The 24538-nt window shown below is 35.6% G+C and overlaps 1 protein-coding gene across 10 annotated transcripts in view; it reads right to left on the reverse strand.

Annotated features, from left to right (window-relative positions):
* Positions 1-727: 727 nt before the first annotated feature.
* KIF20B (kinesin family member 20B) overlaps positions 728-24538 on the reverse strand; it is a 67356-nt gene continuing 43545 nt past the window's right edge. For 6 of the 10 annotated variants that reach the window (XM_059169495.1, XM_059169500.1, XM_059169498.1 and 3 more), the window contains 12 exons: positions 23573-23633; positions 22432-22557; positions 21439-21566; positions 19900-20055; positions 14930-15106; positions 13160-13270; positions 10760-10957; positions 9695-9763; positions 7932-8033; positions 7385-7535; positions 2663-2805; positions 728-973 (listed from right to left, as the gene is read on the reverse strand). In XM_059169495.1, coding sequence (XP_059025478.1) covers positions 896-973; positions 2663-2805; positions 7385-7535; positions 7932-8033; positions 9695-9763; positions 10760-10957; positions 13160-13270; positions 14930-15106; positions 19900-20055; positions 21439-21566; positions 22432-22557; positions 23573-23633 — 1500 coding nt within the window. In that variant the 3' untranslated portion in view covers positions 728-895. The remainder of the gene's footprint in view (positions 974-2662; positions 2806-7384; positions 7536-7931; positions 8034-9694; positions 9764-10759; positions 10958-13159; positions 13271-14929; positions 15107-19899; positions 20056-21438; positions 21567-22431; positions 22558-23572; positions 23634-24538) is intronic. The other 4 variants (XM_059169501.1, XM_059169497.1, XM_059169496.1 and 1 more) reach the window with 3 other exon arrangements.

The following is a 24538-nucleotide window of genomic DNA, read 5'->3' on the forward strand; positions in this document are numbered from 1 at the left end:
GCTGCTTTGGTTTTTGCCGGTTACTTTTTTTTTACTTTTTTTTTTTTTTTTTTAATCAAAGCTCAATAAACCTTAGCTGTATGATCTTATGAAAAGTAAATTTTATGGGTCTCAGTTTTCTTATCTATATTAAGAAAATGCATTTCTTAGGTCCCTCCAGATCTAAAATTCTATCTTTCCTAGCTAGCTGTGTCTTTTCAGCCTCTAGATGATTCTTTTCTTCCTGCTTCTGATCTTCTGTGTTCCCAAAAAATAGGAAAGCCAACTCTATTTGCTCACTAACAAATAAAAGACATTCTAATTAAAGACTTGAGATCTTTTCTAAATTATGTGCCCACAAATTCTGGTAACTAAGAGACCTATACACACTTACTCCTGGATCTTAGCTATACTCCAAACAGACATGTAAAATCAGTTGTATTTCCTGCCAAATGAAGTAAAAACAATTCATAAGACACTGTTAAATACAGTAATCCAAATATCTGACCTATGATATGAGTAAAAAAACAAAACAAAAAAATAGCATCCTTCCTAGGAACTTCACTGATCCTATGCCTAGGATAAAAGGAAAATGAACAGAGTTTTTATATAGCTTAATATATAACCTTTTCAAATCACTAAGTTGTATACCTGAAACTAATGTAACATTGTGTGTCAACTATACTTAAAAAAAGAGAAAGAAAAAGAAACTATTATAAAAAGTCTTAGAAAAGTAGACAAATAGTGCTGTTAATTTATTATCTTTATTGAATTAAAATTATACTATGTATAAAACAGCAATGTATACACAGGAATTAATGCATCATAATATATACAATTATCTTTGAAAAGTCAGGACTCAAGTTACAATGATTATGAACATAAAACCTGTATTAAAACATTTTCCATAAGTGATTTATTTAGCTGTTTTAGTTCGGAGTCGTCGTTTGAGAATCTGATGATCACTTTCCTTTACTTTATGTTCCATCAAAATCTGAAATTAATAATTTCATAATATTTTTATAAATAAAAGATTATTTATAATTTAGTAAGATCTATTCATGTGCTTAATAATTGAAATAACAGGTACAATGTTTTTGTCCCTTTAGACTATAAGTATACTAATCTATTAAAAAGCATTATCTAAAGTAATAGATTTTGTAATGATTCTTCCAACACTACCTAACATAGGATTAAAATAATATATACCCTATACTGAATACAGGAATATATAGCTTGAAGTAATTACTGAAATATTTGGAGGCAAGTACTTCAAATACTGTTTAAGAAAAAATCTTTCACAGCAACAAATACAAAAATCCCCCCTTATCTGTGGGGCCTATGTTACAAGTGGATGCCTGAAACCAAGGATAGTACCAAACCCTATGTTTATTGTTTTTTCCTATATACCTATGATATACATATACCTATATATACCTATGATACAGTATAACTTATACCTATATGTATATGATATACGTATACCTATATACCTATGATACAGTATAACTTATGAGTTAAGCACATTATTATATTAACAATTCACTAATAAAACAATTATAACAACATACTACAGTGGGTTATGTCAATGTTGTATGTCTCTTCTAAGTATTTTATCTACTGTACTCTCCCTTCTTCTTATGATGATGAGAAATGATAAAATGCCTATGTGATGAGATAAAGTAAGGTGAATGACGTGGAGGCACTGTGACACAGTGCTAGGCTATTACTGATCTTCTGAAATATATCAGAAGAAGAATCATCTGCTTCCAGACCACAAAGACCACAGGACACTGAAACCAAGGAAAGCAAAACCAAGGATAAGAAGGGACTACTGTAGAGCTCGCTTCAGCAGCACATATACTAAGAAGGGACTACTGTATATAACTTAGAAGAATAGAAAGAGCATTATATTGCAACTAAGAAAAGAAAGAACTTCGATCAAGGGAAGAAATTATACATTAATCAGACAGATAATGAAAAATGACCAAGAAAATAGTATTTCCTATTGACCCTAATTCTTCACCACCTGCCTTCCAGTGTCTGGTATCTGACATCTACTGTTGCAAAAGATCTCTGCCCTGATTTCTCTGAGCCACTTTCTGTTGAAGGCTTCTCCTTAAATTACTTTTCTACCATCCCTTTCATCCGCTAGGCAAATGCAAGCATGATGGAAAATTAGAACTTTCCCTGTAATAGCACAGATTGTTCTGAGTGAAGAGATGAGTCATCAAGTCAGCATGACAAACTACAGTCTTTTCTTAAAAGAACCTGGAAGGCTTAGAGGAAAGGTGGGAGGAAATGACTGAATGTCAATTCTGTATTTTTACCAGGCCCACTTAGGCCAGATTTGTACAACTCTTGTAATAAAGTTAACAAAAAAAATAGCTGTTAGAAGCAAATAAATGACTGAACTAATAATTCTATTGATGGGATTAAAATTTCTCTGATTAATATACAAATGTAAATAGGTGACACCTGTATACATTAATGCAGTACTTATAATTATTATAAATTTAACACATCAGATAGCAAAAGTATAACATTTAAAGCATATTCCAAGAGATCTGATCTAAAGAATAAAAATTCAAACCATTATAAAATTCAGATTGTTATGAATACTCCCAAATTAAAAAGAACATGAACAGTTTTATTTTTAAGAAAACCAAAAAGAGTAGCTTACCACTTGCCCAGATATATCAATAGGAGATGAAATTTCATTTGTGTATAATTTCCGTTTGGCCCGTTTTGGTCGAGACACATTTTCTTTACTTACTTCTACATTTGAGAGCTTTGGAGAGCTCATTGTTTCAATTATCTTCTTTGCTGTGAAGGAAAAATTGAAACAAGATAGGATCAGGAAGGGGGCACCTGGGTGGCTCAGTGGGTTAAAGCCTCTGCCTTCGGCTCAGGTCATGATCTCAGGGTCCTGGGATTGAGCCCCGCATCGTGCTCTCTGCTCAGCAGGGTGCCTGCTTCCTCCTCTCTCTCTGCCTACCTCTCTGACTACTTGTGATCTCTCTGTCTCTGTCAAGTAAATAAATAAAATCTTTAAAAAAAAAAAAAAAAGATGGGATCAGGAGGGAGCAAACCATAAGAAACTCTTAATCTCATAAAACAAACTGAAGGTTGCTGGGGGGTGGGGCTGTTAGAGATACGGTGGCTGGGTTATGGACACTGGGGAGGCTATCTGCTATGGCGAATGCTGTGAAATGTGTAAGCTTGCTGATTCACAGACCCGTACCTCTGTGGCAAATAATACATTAAATGTTAATTTAAAAAAATTTAAAAATCTTGTTTGGATCTAAAAAAAAAAAAAAAAATGTGTGTGTGTGTGTAAATTATTTAAATCCTGAAACAAATAACTTTCTAATTGAAAAGGTATGATCCTTAATAAAGAAAAACATACCAAATTAAAGAGAAAAAGCACTGTGAAAGGACACGACTAGTCAACTCACAAAGAAAAAAATTAACTGTCTCATAAACACATGAATAATGATGAACAGCAAAAACAAAAAAAGCAAATAAATAAAACATCATTTGGCTAATGTCAAAAAAGGTCTGGTAAATTAGAGTACAGCCAATAAAATTCAGGTGTTTTTAATGATTTGGAAAGCCTTACGCTGTTATGCAAAAAAGCCTGGACTATGCAGCAGTACACATATGTAAAGATATCCACAATAAATGTTAAGTGAAAGTAGTTTAGAATTGTGAGCCCTTTGCTTATCACTAATACACACAGACACACACACATAGAGTAAATCAAATTCTTAATAGTTGATTGCTACTGGGAAGTGGAATAAAAATTTTCAATTCTTACTTTGTACATTTGTCTTTCAACAGGTACATATTAATTTTAATAGAAAACATATTTCCATCTGGGAACCTCCTGGGTAGAAAATCCTTGTACATATAATATCAACTGTATATTTTTAAATAGAAAAAATATTGAAGGAAATATGCTAAACTGAAAATCTACTTGTAAAGTGTTAATTTATCCTTGAAAGACCTGAGCTGCCCAATGTCAGAGCAACCTATTAAGTCAATAAGCCACAATGAAAGTAACACTTAAACCTTTAACTACTTACTGCAATAATAGAATAAGCAAGAGGCAAAACGTAAGAAAGTGCCAACTCCCACCCCCACCTTCTGTCTTTCCCCACGTGTGGTCCAGGTCAGGAAGATCAGCACAGAACTGGGGGGTCACCCCCTGCCGAGGGAGCACTGAACAAAAAGCTCTTGCACTGCAGTTTTATGGATCTTGGGACTGGAGGCCAGAGGAAGGGCTAAGAATGGAAAAGTAAAGTCAGAAGAGATAGTGTCTTCAAGCTTCCCTCCCCTTTCCTGCCATAAGAAGGTCTTAGGCAGAAGTGCCTGAGGAATCTCTCCGCTTAAGGGCCCTGGTAAAGAGGCTCTCAATGAAGGCACCTTGGCTAGAACTGCAGATATGGATCAGGGCATTGCTGGCCAGGGTCCTGAGTCCTTGACTCCTTTCAGAAACTGCTCTCCTTTGCTGTGGGGAGGGCGGTTTTCCCCATGAGGCCTAACAGGTAAAGCCTTTGTAACTGCCTATGGTCAGCCTAAAAAGAAGATTTGGGCCAGTAACACCAAACCCCTCATTACAGTGTGCCAGCCCAATACTAAGAGCTGAGAATAGGAACCATACAGACATGCTGCGCTTATGAAGTTTTTTTTTTTTTTTTTAAGTCTATAAGCTTTATTGATACTTTGCTTTTACAGTTCACAAGGCATTCCACAGTAGTGCAAAAAGTAAGAAAACAAAAATCATAGCTTAACTAATTCAATTTGCACTTTGAAAAGATCACGGGTGGCCACACACTGGATGGACAGGAGATAGATAAGAGGAAAAAGTTGGAAAACCAGTGAATGAAGGAATGAAATAACGGTGATTATCTAGGACAGATTTTTAAAATTAATACCTGTTTTTTCCCCCTACATTTCCAAGTGATCAACAACAGACACAGTGTAGTTATAATACAAAATAGGGGTATCTTCTACTCCTAGAAATAACTTTTAAAAACCCCACACTAGGGGCACCTGGTTGGCCCAGTCAGAAAAGCATTTGACTCTAGATCTCAGGGTTGTGAGTTCAAGCCCCATGCTGGGTACAGAGATTAAATAAATAAACTTAACAAAACAAAAGAACAAATAAACAACAATAACAACAGCAGCAAAAAAAACCAGGCACCTGAGTAGCTCAGTCCTTGTGTCTGCCTTCAGCTCAGGTCATGATCTCAGGGTCCTGAGATTAAGCCCTGCATTGGGCTTCCTGCTAAACTGGAAGCCTGCTTCTCCCTCTCCCACTCCCCCTGCTTGTGTTCCCTCTCTTCTGTCTCTCTGTCAAGTAAATAAATGAAATGGAAAAATATAAAATAAAATAAAGACCCACACCAGGTATACAGGAAGGGAAGAGCTATGTTATAGAGCTGAGTCAACCAAATAAGGAAGTCAGTTACCATATGGGTACTTCCCTGTCGTTGAAAACCTATTTTCTTTTACTATGTAAGTGCTAATCAATATAATTTAAATAAAATACTTATGGATCGAAAATAACAAGTCCTGCCTCTCCACATTCAGACATTTAACAGTTTGCTGTTTGTCCCTTCTATGTTTATACTAATTACGCCTTTTAAAAAAGTACATATTTTTTGAAAAATATATACAAATGGGGTCTGGTAAGTTCCCAAGCTGTGCACTAACACTAGAGCCAACTCACAAGAGCATATTGAAATATTTTAAATATTCAAAGAAAACAGTGACACACAATAGCTCAAGATAATTCATAGTTTCAAATGATAACATATTACATTTCTTTTGATGATGATGTATCTTTGTAACCCTGATTTTCAGAAGCTGAGTTTTCAGTGGTTGTTTGGCCTTAGTACTAATGGATAAAATATTAGGTGTTTCTCTGGGTACAGGGGAACAATGAAAACAAACAAACAAAAAAATCACTTACTGAGACATTAAGGGCACTGTGAACGAAGAAAGTTCGGGGACCTCTGTTTAAGTTTTTACAGAAAGTGTATTCAGACTTCTACTATCCCCTGCTTTAGTTCCTTTCCTCCCCCATTCTCCTCACTTCTAGTCTCTAATTTATCTAAGTGCTACCATTGAGGCAATCTCCTGAAAATCTACTCTACTGCCTGTCCCTTTCCCCAATGCATTCTCCACACTCTCCATGTCAGATATGTACTGTTAACCCAAAGTGCCTGCATATGCGCTACACTTTCCTGGTACTGTGCCTCTGTTAAAACTGTTCCCCTCCAGCAGATGTGTGTGTGGGTGTATGTGTGTACATATACATGTATGTTTGTGTTTATGTATATGTGTACAGAAAAAGTATAGGTCTTAGTATGTGTTTATACACAGGTAGTTAATAAAGTTAATGCTATATTATAAAGAAAAAAGCATGAAGCAACTAAACCCAATAGATATTTACAGAAATACATATTTTTGATATATATGGATTGATAATGTTTGTCAATGCATAGAAAAATATACCATTAAGAATATATACCATAATATAGTGGTTACCTCGAGAGGGTGTGATCCTGCCAGGATTTCAATACCCAAGCTAATCCCATCTCTTCCAAAAATTAAAATTTTCCCTTAGCCTCTGAATCAAAATAGCTCTCTTCCCTCCAATACTACCACAGCATTTTGCTTGAACCCTATAAGTACATGAAGCAAGCCGCTTTGAATTAATTTGATCCTTGAAGAACACAGAGCTTTGGGGTTCTGACCCTTGCATAATGTCAAAAATCTGAGTTCAACTTTTGACACTCCAAAAAGTTAACTACTAATAGCCTACTGTTGATCACAACTCTTACTGATTAACACACATTTTGTATGCATTATATAGTGAATTCTAACAATAAACTAGAGAAAACAAAATGTTATTGAGAAAATCATAAGAGAAAATACATTTACAGTAATGTACTTATCAAAAAACATCCATGGGGCACCTGTGTGACTCAGTCAGTTAGGCCTTTGAATTTTGATTCTGGCTCAGGTTATGATTTCAGGGCTGAGAGATTAAGCCCTCTGTCGGGCTTCACGCTGAACATGGAGCCTGCTTGGGATTCTCTTTCCCTCTACCTCTGCTCCCACCTCTAAAAACAAAAGAAAACAAAAACCATCCACATATACGTCAACCTGTGCTGTTCAAAACCGTGTTGCTCAAGGCTCAACTGTACTCACACATGGTTCATTCTCTTCCACTCCAGTGAACGTCTAAGCATCACACCCTCTCATACTCTCCCATAGTAATCAAAATAAGACAATGTCTGTTAGAACAATGGTAATCACTGTTGTTGAGTTTACACACTAGTCGGATATTAGAAAACATCTAACATAAAAGGTCATTTAGTTTTCTGCAAACCTTTTGATTGAAGAATTGTTGGAGAATGTTGTAAGAAGTCTCCAAATTTCTGTAGTGTTCCTTCTTTTTTCTTAGTGGTCACATTTGTACTAACTGTGGACGCCTGACTCCGTAAAGAGTATGTTTTCTTAGATGATGGACGTGTAGAAACCTAAAAAACAAACATTTTTTGTTACTGTCAATGAGAAATGTTAACAGGAAACAGTTGTAACCATAGCTGAATAAAAAGAGGCCACAAATTCGCAGGCAAGGAACTTGGGAGTAAGTAAATGAGAGGAGGGTAAAAGAAGCAAGGCATAGCAAGATGGGTGTGACAGGCTGATAAGACGGATTCCGAAGTATTGAAGGGCCTGCTGCTGGCCCAATGCTGAAGGCTATACTCTAAGCCAAGTTAGATGAATAAGAAATGGAATATAAATGAGTTATAACTGGACAAAAGTGGATTTCTGAGTAATTACTGATCAACTTTTACATCTTTATTTTTATATTCTACTTTATAAATGTAAGTTAAGAAAATGGTCAATTCTGAACACATTTAAAGACAAACCTTTTGTTCCTTTTTGACAGAAGAATTTCTATGCTCAGAAACAGGAGACTTCAGATTAGGTCTGGGTGTAGCATTCTTTTTATTTTCACATTTCACCAAGTCCTAAAATTAATGAATTTCAGTACTAGTTAATTCCTAACAATATTTTCTTTGTCTAGGCTTTTAAAAAAGGGTGATTTTTTTTTCTTTTGAAGATTTTATTTATTTATTTGACAGAGAAATAGAGATCATAAGTAGGCAGAGTAGCAGGCAGAGAGAGAAGGGGGAAGCTGGCTCCTGGCTGAGCAGAGAGCCAATGGAGGCTTGATCCCAGGACCCTGAGATCATGACCTGAACCGAAGGCAGAAGCTTAACCCATGGAGCCACCCAGGCATCCCAAGATGATGGTTTTTAACCAAGGGTGATTTTGACCCTAGGAGACATTGACAACGTCTGGAGATATTCTGGGTTGTCATTGCTGGGGTAGGAAGGTGTTTACTGGCAACTAGTAGTAGAGGCCAGCAATGCTCCTAAATACCCTTATAAATGCATAGGAGAGCCTTCCAAAACAGAGGTGTATAAACCCAATATCAATCATGCTGAACTTGAAAAACCCTGACCAAAGTTATGACTTTTTCTCCCAACTTTATTGAGGTATTATTGACATATAACATAGGTAAGTTTAAGATGTACAATGTGAGGATTTAATACACACATATATGGGAACATGACTGAAGGTATGAATTTTTCACACACATCATAAATAATGAAATTACATAAGCTAAATAAGAAATAGTAGAAGGGATACATCTTTTATTTGAACCCCATTTCTAAAATATAGCAATACATCTACTCTTTCCCCAACTCCCAAATCATGCAGAGTCTCTATGTTTAAGAACTCTTACTGAAATCTGGCAGCATCAAAAACAAAACAGAACAAGAACAAGTAAAAATCTTCAGTATAAGAACAGGCAAAATGTTAAAATCAAGAAATATAATCTATCTTCCCTACCTAAATAGGTATGACATATTACTTTTTTTCTCCCATAGAACTTCTCTTAGGACAAAGTCTCTTGTAATATATTAACTGAATCAAACTCATACAAATCGTAGTTGTACCAAAGATTATAAACATAAAAGGGAAAAAAAAAAAAGCAAGAAAAGAAACAAAGAAAACATTATGACTGAACCTCAGAATTCAAGTTACAAAGCAGAAGTCATAAGGGTAATAAGAAGTGGACTTCCTGAAAGGGGAAAGACAGATGGCATCAATGGGAAACAAATGCACAGTAGTAATGAATCATACTTGCAGTGTGCATTGAAGAGGGCTCTAGAGTCTTCACTGGGTTAGAACGTACAAAGCACTACACAAGTGGTTGTCATGAGGACCTTAAAACACTCGGTTTACTAGAGCAGTGAAGAACTAGTCAAATCAGGAAAAACCTTCAATTTCTACATGATTTATCTACACCAATCTGGATATCTATTCTGAAAAACACTTGAGGAGTGTATATGCAAACAGTAAAATGAATAAAATAATGGGTTCTCAAATCCCTGAATACACAACCAATTTTTTCTTTTCCTTTGAAAAAAATGAATCAAGGAAAAGTCAAAATAGATCATAATGAAATTAAAATACTATTTTAATGTTATCTAAAATTTATTAAATATAAATTAAATAAATATTGAATAAAAGTTAAATAAGGCTCTACTAAACAAGCACTAAAGTATTCTAGATGTAGCAGGAAAGATGCTAAATAAATTTCATTTGGCAAATTTATTACCTGACAGAGAGCCTCAGGAGTATGGTTAATATTATTTCTGCTCTTCCACCAGCTTGAAAATATACTACTCTTTAAAGAGGTAGGAAAAAAAAGTTGAAGAAAAGTTATTGTGCTAGAGAGTTTATAATTAGTTTTAAATTTAAAACAAGTTACTTTTTAAAATAAATATTACCATTTATTATGTATCCACCAAATGTGGAACAAAAGCTAAGCATTTTAAACATATTATCTCTAATCCTTTATTTCCAAAAGTAGTAAACCTAGAATGAGAAAGTTTGTGACCAGCCAAACCTGCTTGACTAGGATATGGCAGAAGATTAGCTAACCCTACAATCAGAGAGCTACAGTACAAAGTAGTAAAGAGTTTGTATCCTACCACTAAACAGAGGGCCACATTTTAATATACGAGCTGATAGAAAAAGTCTCTCTTCCAAAATCTACTATAACCATAGGGAACTAGATTTTACTTAAATAACAAAGAGTATACTCGAGCAATTTAGCCATTTGGTTTCTGTAATTTATCAACCCTTTTCTCTTTCACTAGAGGGAAAAGTCACTAAGTTTGAACAGGACTGGTATACTGAAATAGCTTTCCTCTGAAATCTACCATCGATCAACCTATCACAGCTTCGATGAAACAAAGGCTAAGTTTTAAAATAACCCTAAGCTTTTTGTTTAAGGACTATTCAACTACAATAATAGTCTTTTTTTTTTTCAAGATTTTATTTATTTATTTGACAGAGAGAGAGAGACAGCGAGAGAAGGAACACAAGCAGGGGGAGTGAGAGAGGGAGAGGCAGGCTTCCTGCTAAGCAGGAAGCCCACTGCAGGGCTTGATCCCAGGACCCTGGGATCATGACATGAGCCAAAGGCAGCCGCTTAACGACAGAACCAGTAAGGTGCCCCACAATAATATTCTTAAGGAGTACAAAATTTGCCACAAATTATGATTTTGGTCTCCAATAACAGTGCTTATGAACAAGAAGGCTGTATGAAAGTTTAATTATGTATAATAACTAAGCTTAAGTTTTGCTTGTTAAATTTACTCACTAGTTAAGTACTTACCTCCTCCATTTCATTACTCTTCCTCTTCCGGGCCTTGGGAATCTTAACCGTCACGGGTAAAGTGCAACCAGGGTGTTTCACTGCCATTTTGTTTGGGCGTAAAGGTGTAAATTGAATCTCTAAATCAGGTTTTGGAAATCGAGTGGTTTGATTATTTTCTGTTGACACTTCACAAGAGTCAAGAACTATAGAGCCATCCTACAACAGAATTAAAAAGAAAAACAAATCTTATTTGCAGAATATGAATTCATGAATCACCAAGAATTAACTCTTTCAAATACCTACCAGAGACAATGAATTGGAAAAGATTAAAAGAGTGCTGGGTTAATAAACCACAGCAAGGACAGAAAGATGAAGTTATGATCTACTCTTTCCAGGTTTATACATGATATGTTAAAATCCAAGGAAACAGAGGTCAGTATTTCCCAAACTTGTATGATCATAAAATAATTTAGACAATTTGTTTTAAAAAGATTCTTGGACCCTACCACAAACCTACTGCTGAGTTTGTTCGTACTCCATTTTTATTTTGCATCCAGAACAAAGAGCCTCACTAGTCCCACCTGCCTCTTAGTCCTGGCCCCAGGAGGCAGCCCCCGTGATGTGGGAGAGCACTGCTACTGGAGTCAGGGATGACTGGTTTGAATACTAGTTCTGCTCACCTCTTACTCTGGGTTACTTTGAGAAGCTTCCTTAATCTCTTCACTTTTTTTCTTTCCTCTTGTTGACAAAGGCTTATCTACTTCCAGGGTTACCATGAAGAATAAATTATGGGACCTCCTGCATCACAAACCTACTAAATCAGCAATCTCCTAGGAAAGAGTCTAGGATTTTTAATAAGCACCCTAGTTAAGGTAGATTAAATTGGCTTCTAATTCTTTGTTACTCTTCCCATTGAGAAATGGAGTCTCATTCCCCTTCCTTAAATCTGAGTGGTCCTTAAAGACTGCCATGGCCAGCAGGATGTGGTGGCAATAACATCAATGTTCTGAGGCTCAATCATAAGAAGCCTATAACTGCCATCCTGTCCTCTTTGAAAAGTTATTTCCACTCCCCCTTCAAAATGCCGCATTCAGAATGCAGCCACTGTGCTTTGAGAAGCCCAAGCCACAGGGAGAGGCCACATATAGGTCCAGCTGAGCTCCCAGAAATCAACTTTTAGCTCTATGAATGAATCATTTCAGACTTTAAGCAAAACAGAGCATATTAATTTCATAAAGGCAAGAAAAATATACAAACCAGCATAACAAAACCACTCCCCAGAATACACAGTAACTTTTGGAATTCATAGTAAGAATTGGAATCAGGAGGTTTAGAACATAAATTTATGTATATATATATAGTTGTATAAACATACATAAATTTATATATAAATTTATAAAGAAATGTTCCATATATAACTGCCTTTGCAATCAAGATTAATCTTGTTTATGAATTAACTTCAAACTTTTCTTCAAATGATATGAGCTTAGTCTCTAAGGCCAATGCTAATTATCTGAAATTCCACCAAAAACTATCAAAGAAAGGGCAAGAGAAAAGAAATGGCTACTGCTATTTCTCCAGCTTAAGATACCCCTCTCTTCCTATTCATAGCTCAGTAAAATCTATTCACCTCAAGACCCACTATGATGTTAGCTTCTCTAATCCACATCCACAACCACTCAGGAAAAACTCATCATATCTTCCTCTCAGGCAATGTTCCTCTTAGCACTCTTCATGACTCTTAGTCCACAAGAAGAAGTCAAACAAGTAGTCATTTAGGCATCTGTCTTACTACATTCTTTACTCCTTGAGGATGGCGATGCGATCGTGCCTTATGTTTGTCTCAGTATTTAGCAATGTTCCCAACCATTGTTCCCAACCATTTCATTGTTTAAAAACAAATGAAAAAAAGGAATTTTGTCTTCAAAACTTTAAGTGACATAGAATTTTTATCTATTTCATAGGTAATCTAAGACTCTATCTATTATCCAAAGTGATTCATAGAACCCTAAGCCCACTACAGATTAAGGAAACTCACTGTGAATTACTGAGATATGGTGACAAAGTTATTAAATGGGTACAATTTAAAAAAATATATATTGAATAGAATAGACATCTTATGAGGACATCATCCATGTTTTATCTTTTGTAGGATTTCCTATTTCTGACCATCAAGTTTGTTTATAATAACAGATCTGTTGTTTGCAATGAGTATCATTTTGAGAAGAGATTAATACCATTTGGGGATCTAATCTTCCAAAAGAATTTCACTTCTCAAAAGGCTTTAGGTTTTCCTTCCCAAAGCCAAGAGCACATACACATAACTGCACAGCAAGATACTAAACTTGCAAGTGTTATTTACTAATTAACAGTCACTGTAAAGAGGGTAAAAAGTAGACTGAGTTACCAAATGCCCACCTCTACCTCATTCCTAGAAACCTCACAACTTGTTGACTGAGGTTCCATTTCAACTCTGCCAGGATCCATTGAACTCAGATGTGTAGGCTTGATATCGACATTTTGTTCTTCCTAAGAAATATTAAAACAAACCACTGTAACCAAATATATATTAAAACACTTCACCTGAAGAAAAGAAAATCAAGATTTGGGTGGATTAAATCACGGAAGTAATGAAAGACTTCCTCCTCTCATTCTCAGAGACTTAGGAAAGGCTGGGAAACTTGCCAGCCCCTGGCCCTGATTGAAAGAGAAATCTAAAAGACTACTTTCAATTTTCAAAATTTTAAGTGTATTCTCTCATTTTACTTTCATTCCAACTCTCTCAGCTAGATTTGGCAAGAATAATCATTCCTACTTTCTAGATGAGGAAACCGAAACCTAAAGACGTAAAATCACATGGCTAAGATCTGTATTAAGTTGGAAGTGCTGGAACCCCAGCAACCGCTTTGACGACACCATTCTGAAAAACTTGAGGAGTCTTGAGAATGCAACTACAGTATCAGAGTAGAAAAGACCATATTGATAACTAAACCTTTTCCTGCTGCACACCTCATCCCCTCATCCCTTTTTCTGTCATAGGGTATGTTCTATCCCTATATTCTATTTAAGGGATATATAAACAAGTATCAGATTATATTTTTAAACTTCATAAATTCCACCATTCCACCTTGATAAACTTGAAAAATTCCACAATTCCACCACTTGAAAAATTCTGCCTTCTCACAACTGCCATCAAAAGCAGAAGTCATATATATTCCTTATGTCACCTACCCAGATAAAAAAAGGTTGTACCAAATCTACAATATGGAACAACTAGCATGTATTGACATCCACTTTGGTAAAAACTGTGCTAACTGTTTTGCAAATGTTCTCAATTTTCACAACTCTATTAGGAAGACATTACTATCTCTGTTTTAGAGAAGTTCAGATGTAGTAAGTAATTTTCCCAAAGATCCCGAAACCACAGTGACAGCAACACACACCTAGTTTTGCTGTTTCTAGTTTGTGCTGTTTATAACACATGCTACTACCTCTTTTTTTAGCAGTCTTCCTCTTAGGATCATGAAGTCTTTTGTTGTGACAGACAGGCACATACATTTATCTTCCTATTGTCTGGAGGCAGCAAATTTTTAAGCATTGATCATTTATTTTGGAAAGACTAGCTTTAGATGTACCCTGATTCGATTACACCAGGAAGTAGCTATCTGTGAAATGCAATCCTCTCTCCATGCAGGGTTCCCAACCCTGATGTAATATTACAAAAGTAACTCCTGAATGACTCACCATCGTGAGTCACTATCAAAACAATTCATTTTCAAAACAATTCATATCTTTATATAGTCAACTATATAGTTGTTAGGGTGGGCCCAAGTATTTAAATATTACCAAGGGTTCAGGTTGAATCACATTTCCACATTTGAGAGGTAGATGAGGGACTAAATCACAAATTGTTTATTTTCTAATTACGCTACCTGAAAGATATGACCAAAATATTTGAAGAAGTACTATTTCTCAGTTGGTCACTGGCAAATCAATCATAATGATAAAACTCTGAAAACATGACATACATAATAACTACCCAAATAACTCTTCCAACTCTGATTCCTCTGTGATCTATTGAAACTTATTTTTCTATCTCCTGAGAGTTAATCAATTAAATAATTGTGAAAAATTCCTGTGTTCAATTAAAAAAAAGGCACTGAAAGATAAGGGTAAGATTCTACTCACGGTTTCAGGAGGCTCCAACGTGATCTTTCTTAATTGCTCAATTTCATTATGTTTCTGGATATTACTGGAGATCAGTTCCTTCAGCTGTACTTCCAAAGCTGCAACCAGTCGATCCCGTTCTTCTCGCCACTTCTGAAGAGTCTCATCTTTCTCTGCCAGTTGTGCTCTAAGTATTTCCTAACCAGAAAATAAAGAAAACATTATGAAAGTAAGAATTTTTTGAAATTTTTACTAGAAATAACCCAACTATGAATAAAACAAGGAACAAACTACATAGTTAAGGCTAGATAACATATTCACTTGTAAAACAAAATACACAATGCCTTTCCATAGTTACTGCCCACATGCTGTGTTTATCCTTATCCCACCCTCATTCCAAGAATCAGTTTATTGGTCACTTTTTCAAAAAGCAATTATGGTTTGTTTTTATTTTTATTTTTATTTATTTTTTTTTTAAAGATTTTTATTTATTTATTCGACAGAGAGAAAACACAAGTAGATGGAGAGGCAGGCAGAGAGAGAGAGAGGGAAGCAGGCTCCCTGACGAGCAGAGAGCCCGATGCGGGACTCGATCCCAGGACCCTGAGATCATGACCTGAGCCGAAGGCAGTGGCTTAACCCACTGAGCCACCCAGGCGCCCCGCAATTATGGTTTTTAAACTAATGCTAGCATTTCCCCCAGTATTTTGGAAATGAGAGGGTAATACTACAGTCAAGCAAATGACAAACTAATAGGAAAAAACAACAGAGAAATGAAAATTTGAAATATCATTTTCAATGAGTTCTAAAACCATGATAGTAATGAATTAAAGAAAATATGCATCAGACCGAAACATGAGGAGCCACAAAACACTGCTGAAAGAAAAATACATCAATAAATGGAGAGATAATTTGTGCTAATGATCAAAAGACTCCATATTGTTAAGATGTCAGTTTTCCCTAAATAGATCTAAACAAAGTCAAAACAATCTCAATCAAAATCCAGGCAGGTGAGAGTGCAAGTATATGGAAATGGGAAGGCTCACTGTAAAAGTTATATGAAAATGCAAACGATCTAGAATAGTAAAAATTATGTTGAAGATGAAGAACAAAGTAGGAATAAATACACTGTCATTTCAAGCCTACTATAATAATCAAGACAATGTGATACTGGTAGGAACAGAGATCAGTGGAATTGAAAAGAAGGTCTACAAGCTCACGGTCAATTGACATTCTACAATAACACCAAAATAAGCCAGTGGAGGAAAGGACAGTCTTTTCAATAAAGAATGCTGGAACAACAGCCAAATGAAAAAAAAAAGAACCCCAATCCCAATCTCATACCATATACAAAAAGTAATCTTTGGACAAAAGTGCCAGAGCAGTGGGAAAGTTTTTTTGTCAATAAGTACTACCAGGAAAATTAGTAACCCACATTAAAAAATTAGTCTTGATGCCTAACTCACTCCAACACAAAACTCAATACTAGAATCAAAATAGGAAAGGTAAAAACCTATACAGGAAAAAGTGTAAGAGAACACCTTCATGTCTTTAGGGTTAATAAAGGAAAAGATCAGGAAAATGAACTAAAATATATTTAAGAACTCGAATTCATAAAAAGGCATTAAGGGAATAAAAAGTAAACTAGAAACTGAAAAAAGGTACTTGCAACACATGACAAGGATAGGAGGGTTCCCATCCAGAAAGCATAAGAAGCTCCTACATACCAACTAGAAAAAGCCAGATAGTCCAAGAGGAAAAAGGTACAGGGCCCCATAATCTTCAACCTCATTAATACTCAGGGAAAAGCACATTAAAACCATAAAAAATGACCAGTAATACCACATTTTTAAAAATATACAGCAACCCTAATACTAATTAGAGTATAAATGGGTATAACTACTCTGAAAACCAACCTGACATTCTACCAGAGTTCGACACATGTATACCCTATCATCCAACACTTCCATTCTTAGCTAATTATGCAAGAGAAATGCATGCACATGTGACTGAGAGAAATGTATAAAAATGTTTATGGGAGAATTTACATGTAATATCTCAAAGCAGAAAATAATTCACATATCCTCAGTATTAAAATGAAGAGGCCATGGTATATTCATACACTGCAATATTCAGTAATGAAAACGGACTAATTCCAGCTATATGTGACATGAGTAATTCTCACAAACATAATGCTGAAAGAAGCCAGGTACAAACAAATGCGTCCTGCATAATTCCATTTACATAAAAGTGAAAACTGGCCAAAACTAAAGTACAACATTAAGACAGAATAGTTATTACCACTAGGAAAGAAACAGAAGAGGAGCCCCCTGGGGGGGCTGGTAATGTTCTATTTCTTGAAATGGGTGGTACTTAAGTGGACACTGACTTTACAACAGTTCATGGAATTATCGTTAGTTTTATTTACTGTGATTTACTGCATTACATGTGACAATTTTATAAATTAACAATTTATACCTTAATATGGCAGGACATACATCCTAGGTATAACTGCAAAGAAATATATGGGAGAAAGAAGGAAGCTAGCTTTCTCTAGGATTAAAAACTGAAAGTAGGTTTTGGGCACCTAGGGGTTCAGTCAGTTAAGCTTCCAACTCTTGATATTGGTTCAGGTCATGAGGTTCCTCATGGGGTGTAGAGCCTACTTCAGATTCTCTCTCTCCCTCTTTGCCTGATCCTCCCTCCCTGCCCCTCAAACATGCTCTCTAGCTCTTAAAATGAAAAACAAAACAACTTAATGTAGGTTTACTTGCTAGCACTGCTGCCAGAGGGATCACTGACTAGGAAAAGAAAATAGCTCTATTACTGGTTTAGTGCTGGAGTGACGGACAGTGCCAACAGTTTTGATTCCACTTCTTGCCTCTTACTATTGCCTAGGAAAGTATGATGGGCTGTGGGACAAGAGCAGAGAACTAGTAGCAACCTTTCCTGTTAAGACAAATGCAGCATCAGAGAATCATGCTCAACGCATTTTCTGAAGATCTACTCAATCATGTGGAATTGGGACATGAACTATGTTGCCATTTCAGAGCTGTAGTAATGACAAGTTATTAGTCTTCCATGATTTAGCTTATGACAAAAAGAGTCAAGACTCTAAGGAAATGACAGCTAGGGACCACCTGGGTGGCTCAGTTAAGCATCTGACTTTGGCTTAGGTCATGGTCCTGGGATCCTCGGATCAAGCCCCACATTGGGCTCTCTGTTCAGCAGGGACTCTGCTTCTCCCTCTCCTTCTGTCCCTCTCCCGAGCTCAGACTCTCTCTCTCTTTAGCTCTCTCTCAAGTAAATAAATAAAATCTTAAAAAAACAAAAAACAAAAACAAAAACAAGACAACTAATGTAATGTAGTATTATAGATGAGACCCTGGACCCAGAAAAAGATAACAGTGGTAAAATCCATGAAATTCTAATATGTTCCACAAAGTAGCAAACAGAAATACAATAATGTTAATTTGTTGATTTTGATCATTGTACTATTGTGATGTGAGGTGCTAACATCAGGAGAAGTTAGTAGTAAGTACACAGGAAATCTGAAGTAGTTTGGCAACTTTTCTGTAAATAAAATGGTTTCCAAAAAGGTAAAATTATTTTTAAAAATCAGGGGGAAAATCACCCTTAACTTACTGAAAATTAGTATCTTCGTTTTAAAAGGAAGCTCAGCAATTATCTGTAAAATTCTGTCATAAACAAACAAAAATAACCAGCAACGACAATGTGATACTGCCAACTTACTACTACTGAAAGGAGGCTTTTCATTTAAAGACAAAGTCAATGTGTTGCACAATAGCTTTCCTAAGACCAACAATACCTTTTAACTTCTTTTTTCTGTTGGCAACATACGGTGTCAAACAGACTAAGCAGTCAATTAAAACAGGAGAGGAAAAACAAGCTAAGAATTGCCATTAAGAGCTATAGCTACTGAAGATAAAAACTGAGGGGTATTTTTACTTATCGCCTTCAAGAAACTATTTAGCTGACTTTTTTTAAAAGATTTTATTTATTTTAGGGGTGCCTGGATGGCTCAGTGGATTAAGCCTCTGCCTTCGGCTCAGGTCATGATCCTAGCATCCTGGGATCAAGCCCCACATCAGGCTCCCTGCTCAGTGGCGAGTCTGCTTCCCTGGTCTCTCTCTGCCTACTTGTGATCTCTGTCTGTGAAATAAATAAATAAAAATCTTTAAAAAATTTTTTTTATTTATTTATTTTAGAAACAGAAAAGAGCACAAGCATGGGGAGGGACGGAGAAGGAGAGAGAATCTCAAGCAGACTCCATATTTACTGTGGATACCAACAAAGGGCTCGATCTCATGACCCCAAGACCATGACCTGAGCCAAAACCAAGGGTCAGATGCTCAACCAACTGAGCCACCCAGGCACCCATAAATGACTTTTTAATTAAAAGTCCTGATAAAATCAGCTTATGAGGGGCACCTGGGTGGCTCAGTGGGTTAAAACCGCTGCCTTCGGCACAGGTCATGATCCCAGGGTCCTGGGATTGAGCCCCACATCAGGCTCTCTGCTCAGCAGGGAGCCTGCTTCCCCCTCTCTCCTCCTGCCTCTCTGCCTACTTGTGATCTCTATCTGTCAAATAAATAAAATCTTTTTTTAAAAAATCAGCTTATGAGATAACATACACCATATTAATAGAATCTACAGTTCACAATGCAAAATTTTAGAATAGAGTTCACCCTGTAGCAATCAAAAGAAAGAGATGTTTAAGCTCTGTATCTAGATACTAAGATGTAATTAGGCATTTTCCCAACTTGCTAAATGGACTGAAGTAAGTTAAAATAAGAACGTAAGTGAACTTCAAAATTGGGACAGAAAAGTCATCTTACAAACAGACTGTCTTTTAAAAGAGTGAGAAAATCAGGCAACCATGTAAAGACTGGTAAAAATCTCAGGGATAAACTTAACAAACGAATGAAGCTGGTGAAATACATCAAAGATAAAGTACAATTGTTACCGACCACTTCATTTTGTTGTTTTAAATAACGCTCTCTGTCTTCAGCATATTTTTTCATCTCTTTGTTTCGAAGATTCTCAGCTTCTTTTGCCTGAGTGATAAGCATCATTTTTTCTTCTAGCCATTTCTTCCTATCGGCTTTATATTTATGTTCACATTCCTATGTATATAAAAATCATACAAATAACTATCACGTGCTTAAATAATACTTAAGCAACAGTCAACAAATTTATTTTTAAAACATATCATATAACCTATCACTTTTTTACCTTTTTGAAAATTAAAAATAAGTGTTTTTCCTTAAACAATGATAAGATCAGAATTTATTTCGGATTATAAAATGAACACTGCTTGTTTCCTTTTCCAAATGGACTTTCTTTTATAAACCATTTAAGGACTCTCCTTCATCAGTGACCTTAAGAACAAACAAATTCTATTTCTGAAACAGTTATAAAGACCCAAGCCTTCTTAATGCCAGAAAAGAAAAAGCCTTGGTTTGTGATGGTCATTTCTAATTGTATGGTTTTAAAAATAAAATATTTCTGGGTAGACACGATGCCAAGTAAAAAATAACTTGTGCAACAGGACATTCATGAATCTGAGGAACACTGGGAATGGCTAGACTGAGGATATAGCTGATCAGTAATTTCCATTCCAGAATTACAAAGTTTATAATCTATGTGATTAATCATTTGAGAACATAAAATAAACCAATACTCCTAAATATGAACATTCCCAATATAGCTAATATTTTTTCATAAATAATGGAGTATTTACTTTGTTCTGCTTTGGGATTTTCCCAATAGAAAGGGTAAATTCTAGAATATATAATTAATAGTTAACAAAAGAAAGTATTTTTTTATTTGTTCAGTATCTGATTACATATAGCATGAATTTAAGAAAATAATTTAGATGCAGCCAACTTTTTAAAATCACTATTATGCTTTCTTCAATTTCAAAACTAGTTCCTTTTAATAAAACATATAAAATTTTAAATGGTATTTGGTAAACCCCATTAAAAATATTTTCTCCATATGTTGTATTCTATACAGTATTTAGAACTGAACATGGAAAAAATACAAATGCAAAACAGAATATCCTTTATATAATACAGTTTCAAGTATATTCCAGTGTCCAGATACACAACTGTATTCTTTTCCAAATTTATAACTGAAAATTAAAATGATTATATACAAAATACTCTTCCTAACAGTCCTCTTTTCCATAGCAGAATTTGAGAACTAAGAGGTTTAAGGAGTAGAAAAATAGGTACAAACATATAAGAGGTAATGATTCAAGAATTAAATATACAGAATATAAAAGAGCAGACCCGACCACTGTATTTTCATTGGCACTAATAGTGGTTTGTATCTTGGGAATTTCTGCCCCAATGTCATCTCAATGTATACTGAAAAATTATACCTATATGTTAACATTTCCCAGGTAATGTTTCCCCCATATTTAAATTAATTTTAAAGTATTCGCTGAATTCTCCTCTCATAAGAAATACCAGGGCTAGATACATACATACAGCAAATCATACCTGTAACTCATCCTGAAGCTTACTGAGCTTTACACTATGTGTATCTGTGTTATCTTCAAGTTCTCTGTTTGAACTTTGATTACTTTTGGCTTCCAGATCGTTGCACTTTTCCTTCCATTTTTCCAATTCTAATTTGAAAACGTAAATTATTTTTTAAAGCACATGTAAGTTATACTATATAGAGATACATACAGCATAAGATACAGACAAGAATCAGTAGAGCCCAGAAGAAAAACATAAACACAGATAGAACTGAGACAATTCTAAGGGCTGCACTTTGAAGAGTTCTTATAAAATGCCCAGAGAAGAGTAAGTATGAGGACCTCTTAGGAGCTCACTGAACAGTGTTCAGAGTATACAGTATAAACACATCTCAATCTTCATTATACAGGAAATCTCACATGGTTCTCAAAATATCAAAGAAACTGTGATGGTATTCTGAAGGATGGAATCAGAGTATTTACCAAGATAAACATACAAGATGATACTAAGAAGCTGGACAGAGCTGAAACTTAGTTGAAAATTCGTTTTTAATGTCTGGGAAACATTGTAAGTTACCATCTGGTTATTATGGAAGTATCCTTATTCTCTCTTTACTATGCATGATTTTACTTAGATAAAACAATTTTCATCACACTGGAAAATAGCAAGTGATAGGACACTCCAAAAACAAACCAATACTTTTTCACTATGAATTATTATAAATACTAAACCACTTGGGCCACCTGGGTGGCTCAGTCATTAAGCATCTGCCTTCAGCTCAGGTCATGATCCCAGAGTTGGAGCCCCACATCAGGCTCCCTGGTGGGCAAGGAGCCTGCTTCTTCCTCTCCCACTCCCCCCGGCTTGTGTTCCCTCTCTCGCTGTCTTTGTCAAATAAATAAATAAAATCTTTAAAATAAAATACTAAAAAATATTTAAAAAGGAAAGAAATCTAGGGAAATACAGAAAATGTCAAGTGGGTCTGGAGATATTTGAGCAGTCTTGTTTTACCTGTGGCCAGTCTTTCAGCTTCCTCTAACTTAGCCTCGAGCACTCGTTCCTGTTCCACCTGAGTTTGTTCCTGTTCTTCCAGGGTCATTCGCATGTCTTCAATTATTTTTTCTTTAACATTTACATCTAAAAATTCAGAGAGAACATTTTAGAAGCTACTAACATCTATATTAAAGATGTTTTAGTTGACATATATTCCTACATGATTTTGTCTAAAAAGCTATTCCATTCATTGTGACCAATGTAACTAATGACTTTGTTTTTCACAAAATACTGGCCATTACTTAAAAATCAATATTCGTTTAACTGAATATTTCTGGCTTTTTTATTAACATATAATGTACTATTTGCCCCAGGCGTACAGGTCTATGAATTATCAGGCTTACACATTTCACAGCACTCACCATAGCACATACCCTGCTCAGTGTCCATAACCCAGCCACTATCCCTACCCCCGCCCCAGCAACCCTCAGTTTGTTTCATGAGATTAAGAGTCTCTAATGGCTTGTCTCCCTCCCGATCCCATTTTGTTTCATTTTTACCCTCCCTACCTCCCAACAAGCCCCCGCCTAGACTCTCAAATTCCTCATATTAGAGAGATCATATGATAATTGTCTTTCTCTGATTAACTTATTTCACTTAACATAATACCGTCTAATTCCATCACATCATTGCAAATGGCAAGATTTCATTTCTTTTGAAGGCTGCATAGTATTCCACTGTATGTTTCTTAATGTTTTATTTTTCTAAGAATAAACTTTTTGGGTGGCCTGGGTGGCTGAGTCATTAAGTGTCTGCCTTTGGCTCAGGTTATGATCCCAGGGTCCTGGGATTGAGCCCCACTGAGCAGGACTCCCTGCTCAGCAGGAAGCCTGCTTTTCCCTCTCCTACTCCCCCTGCTTGTGTTCCCACTCTTGCTCTCCCTCTGTCAAATAAATAAATAAAATCTTAAAAAAAAAAAAAAGAATAAACTTTATGTTTACAAGTCACTCACTAAAATCAATGCTCTTCTCTTTTGATAAAGTTACATCTTTTGTTGCCCTTACTTTATAAATTTCAAAGGAAAATGCCAACTCAATTGTTATGGTGACTACCTATTCTGCAGTTATTTTAGTACTGGAAGTAGAGGTTTGTTCCTGACCTTTGCACACTCTCTCATACTGTTGCATAGCTTCTTCCACATTTTGATTACTTAACTGCTCCTGCAAGATGAAAAAGCATGAATTCAATGCAAATGTAACTAAAATGAACAGTGGTATTTAACAGTGAAACCTGAAAACAGGGTGCAATGTTGGGTTTGAAATCTCTCTCCCACAAGGTTGACTACTAGTCTCATGCTTCCAAGTTTCTTTTGCCCTGGAAAAAAGGGCTGGGTGAAAAAACTTGACACATTTAATCCACCACAAAGTTTACTACCCAGTCATTTTATTTACTCAATTTTTTTAAGCTACCATGTTCTCCTACACACCAGAAAAAGAAGAAATGAAGAAATGGAGGTTTACTATGCATTTAACATAGGAGGAACAAGGAATGCCATAAAAAAAAAAAAGCCTCTTATCAATAAATTTAAAGGGCAGAAAAATAGGGTCTTCCACCCCCTCTATGTAGGAAGTAGCTGGGGAGTTTGAAAAAAGTAACAGGAGCCACAAGAGGCAAGAGTACATTACGGGCTCTGGAAATCCTCCAATTCTAGTTTTAACCTATCAGGTAATCCAACTTTCACTTCCTATCTCATTTAACATCAACACTATCTCCTTACATTTCAAGTCTTTTCATTACAGAACCTGAAAATCTCAGAAACCTATTATGAAAGCACAGACTGTTTTATTAGGATTAGATTCAGTTAAAAATTAAAATCATGTGTTTACACTTAGTCATTAGTTGGCTTCATTCAAAAGTCAACATGCAAAGAATACAATAAATCCACTTTATAATTGTTGCCAAATCCATTTAACTGATGTCAAGCAAAATTTAACCACTTATAAAGGGATTTTGCTACTTTTTGTAAGACATGAGCTTCATTTTCTTTTTGCTTTTTTTTCTGAAATGGTTTTAGAATTACAGAAGAGTCACAAAGATAGCAAACATATTCCGTATAAGCTCTACT

Source organism: Mustela lutreola, chromosome 4 (genome assembly GCF_030435805.1).
Source record: "Mustela lutreola isolate mMusLut2 chromosome 4, mMusLut2.pri, whole genome shotgun sequence".
NCBI classification, from domain to species: Eukaryota; Metazoa; Chordata; class Mammalia; order Carnivora; family Mustelidae; genus Mustela; species Mustela lutreola.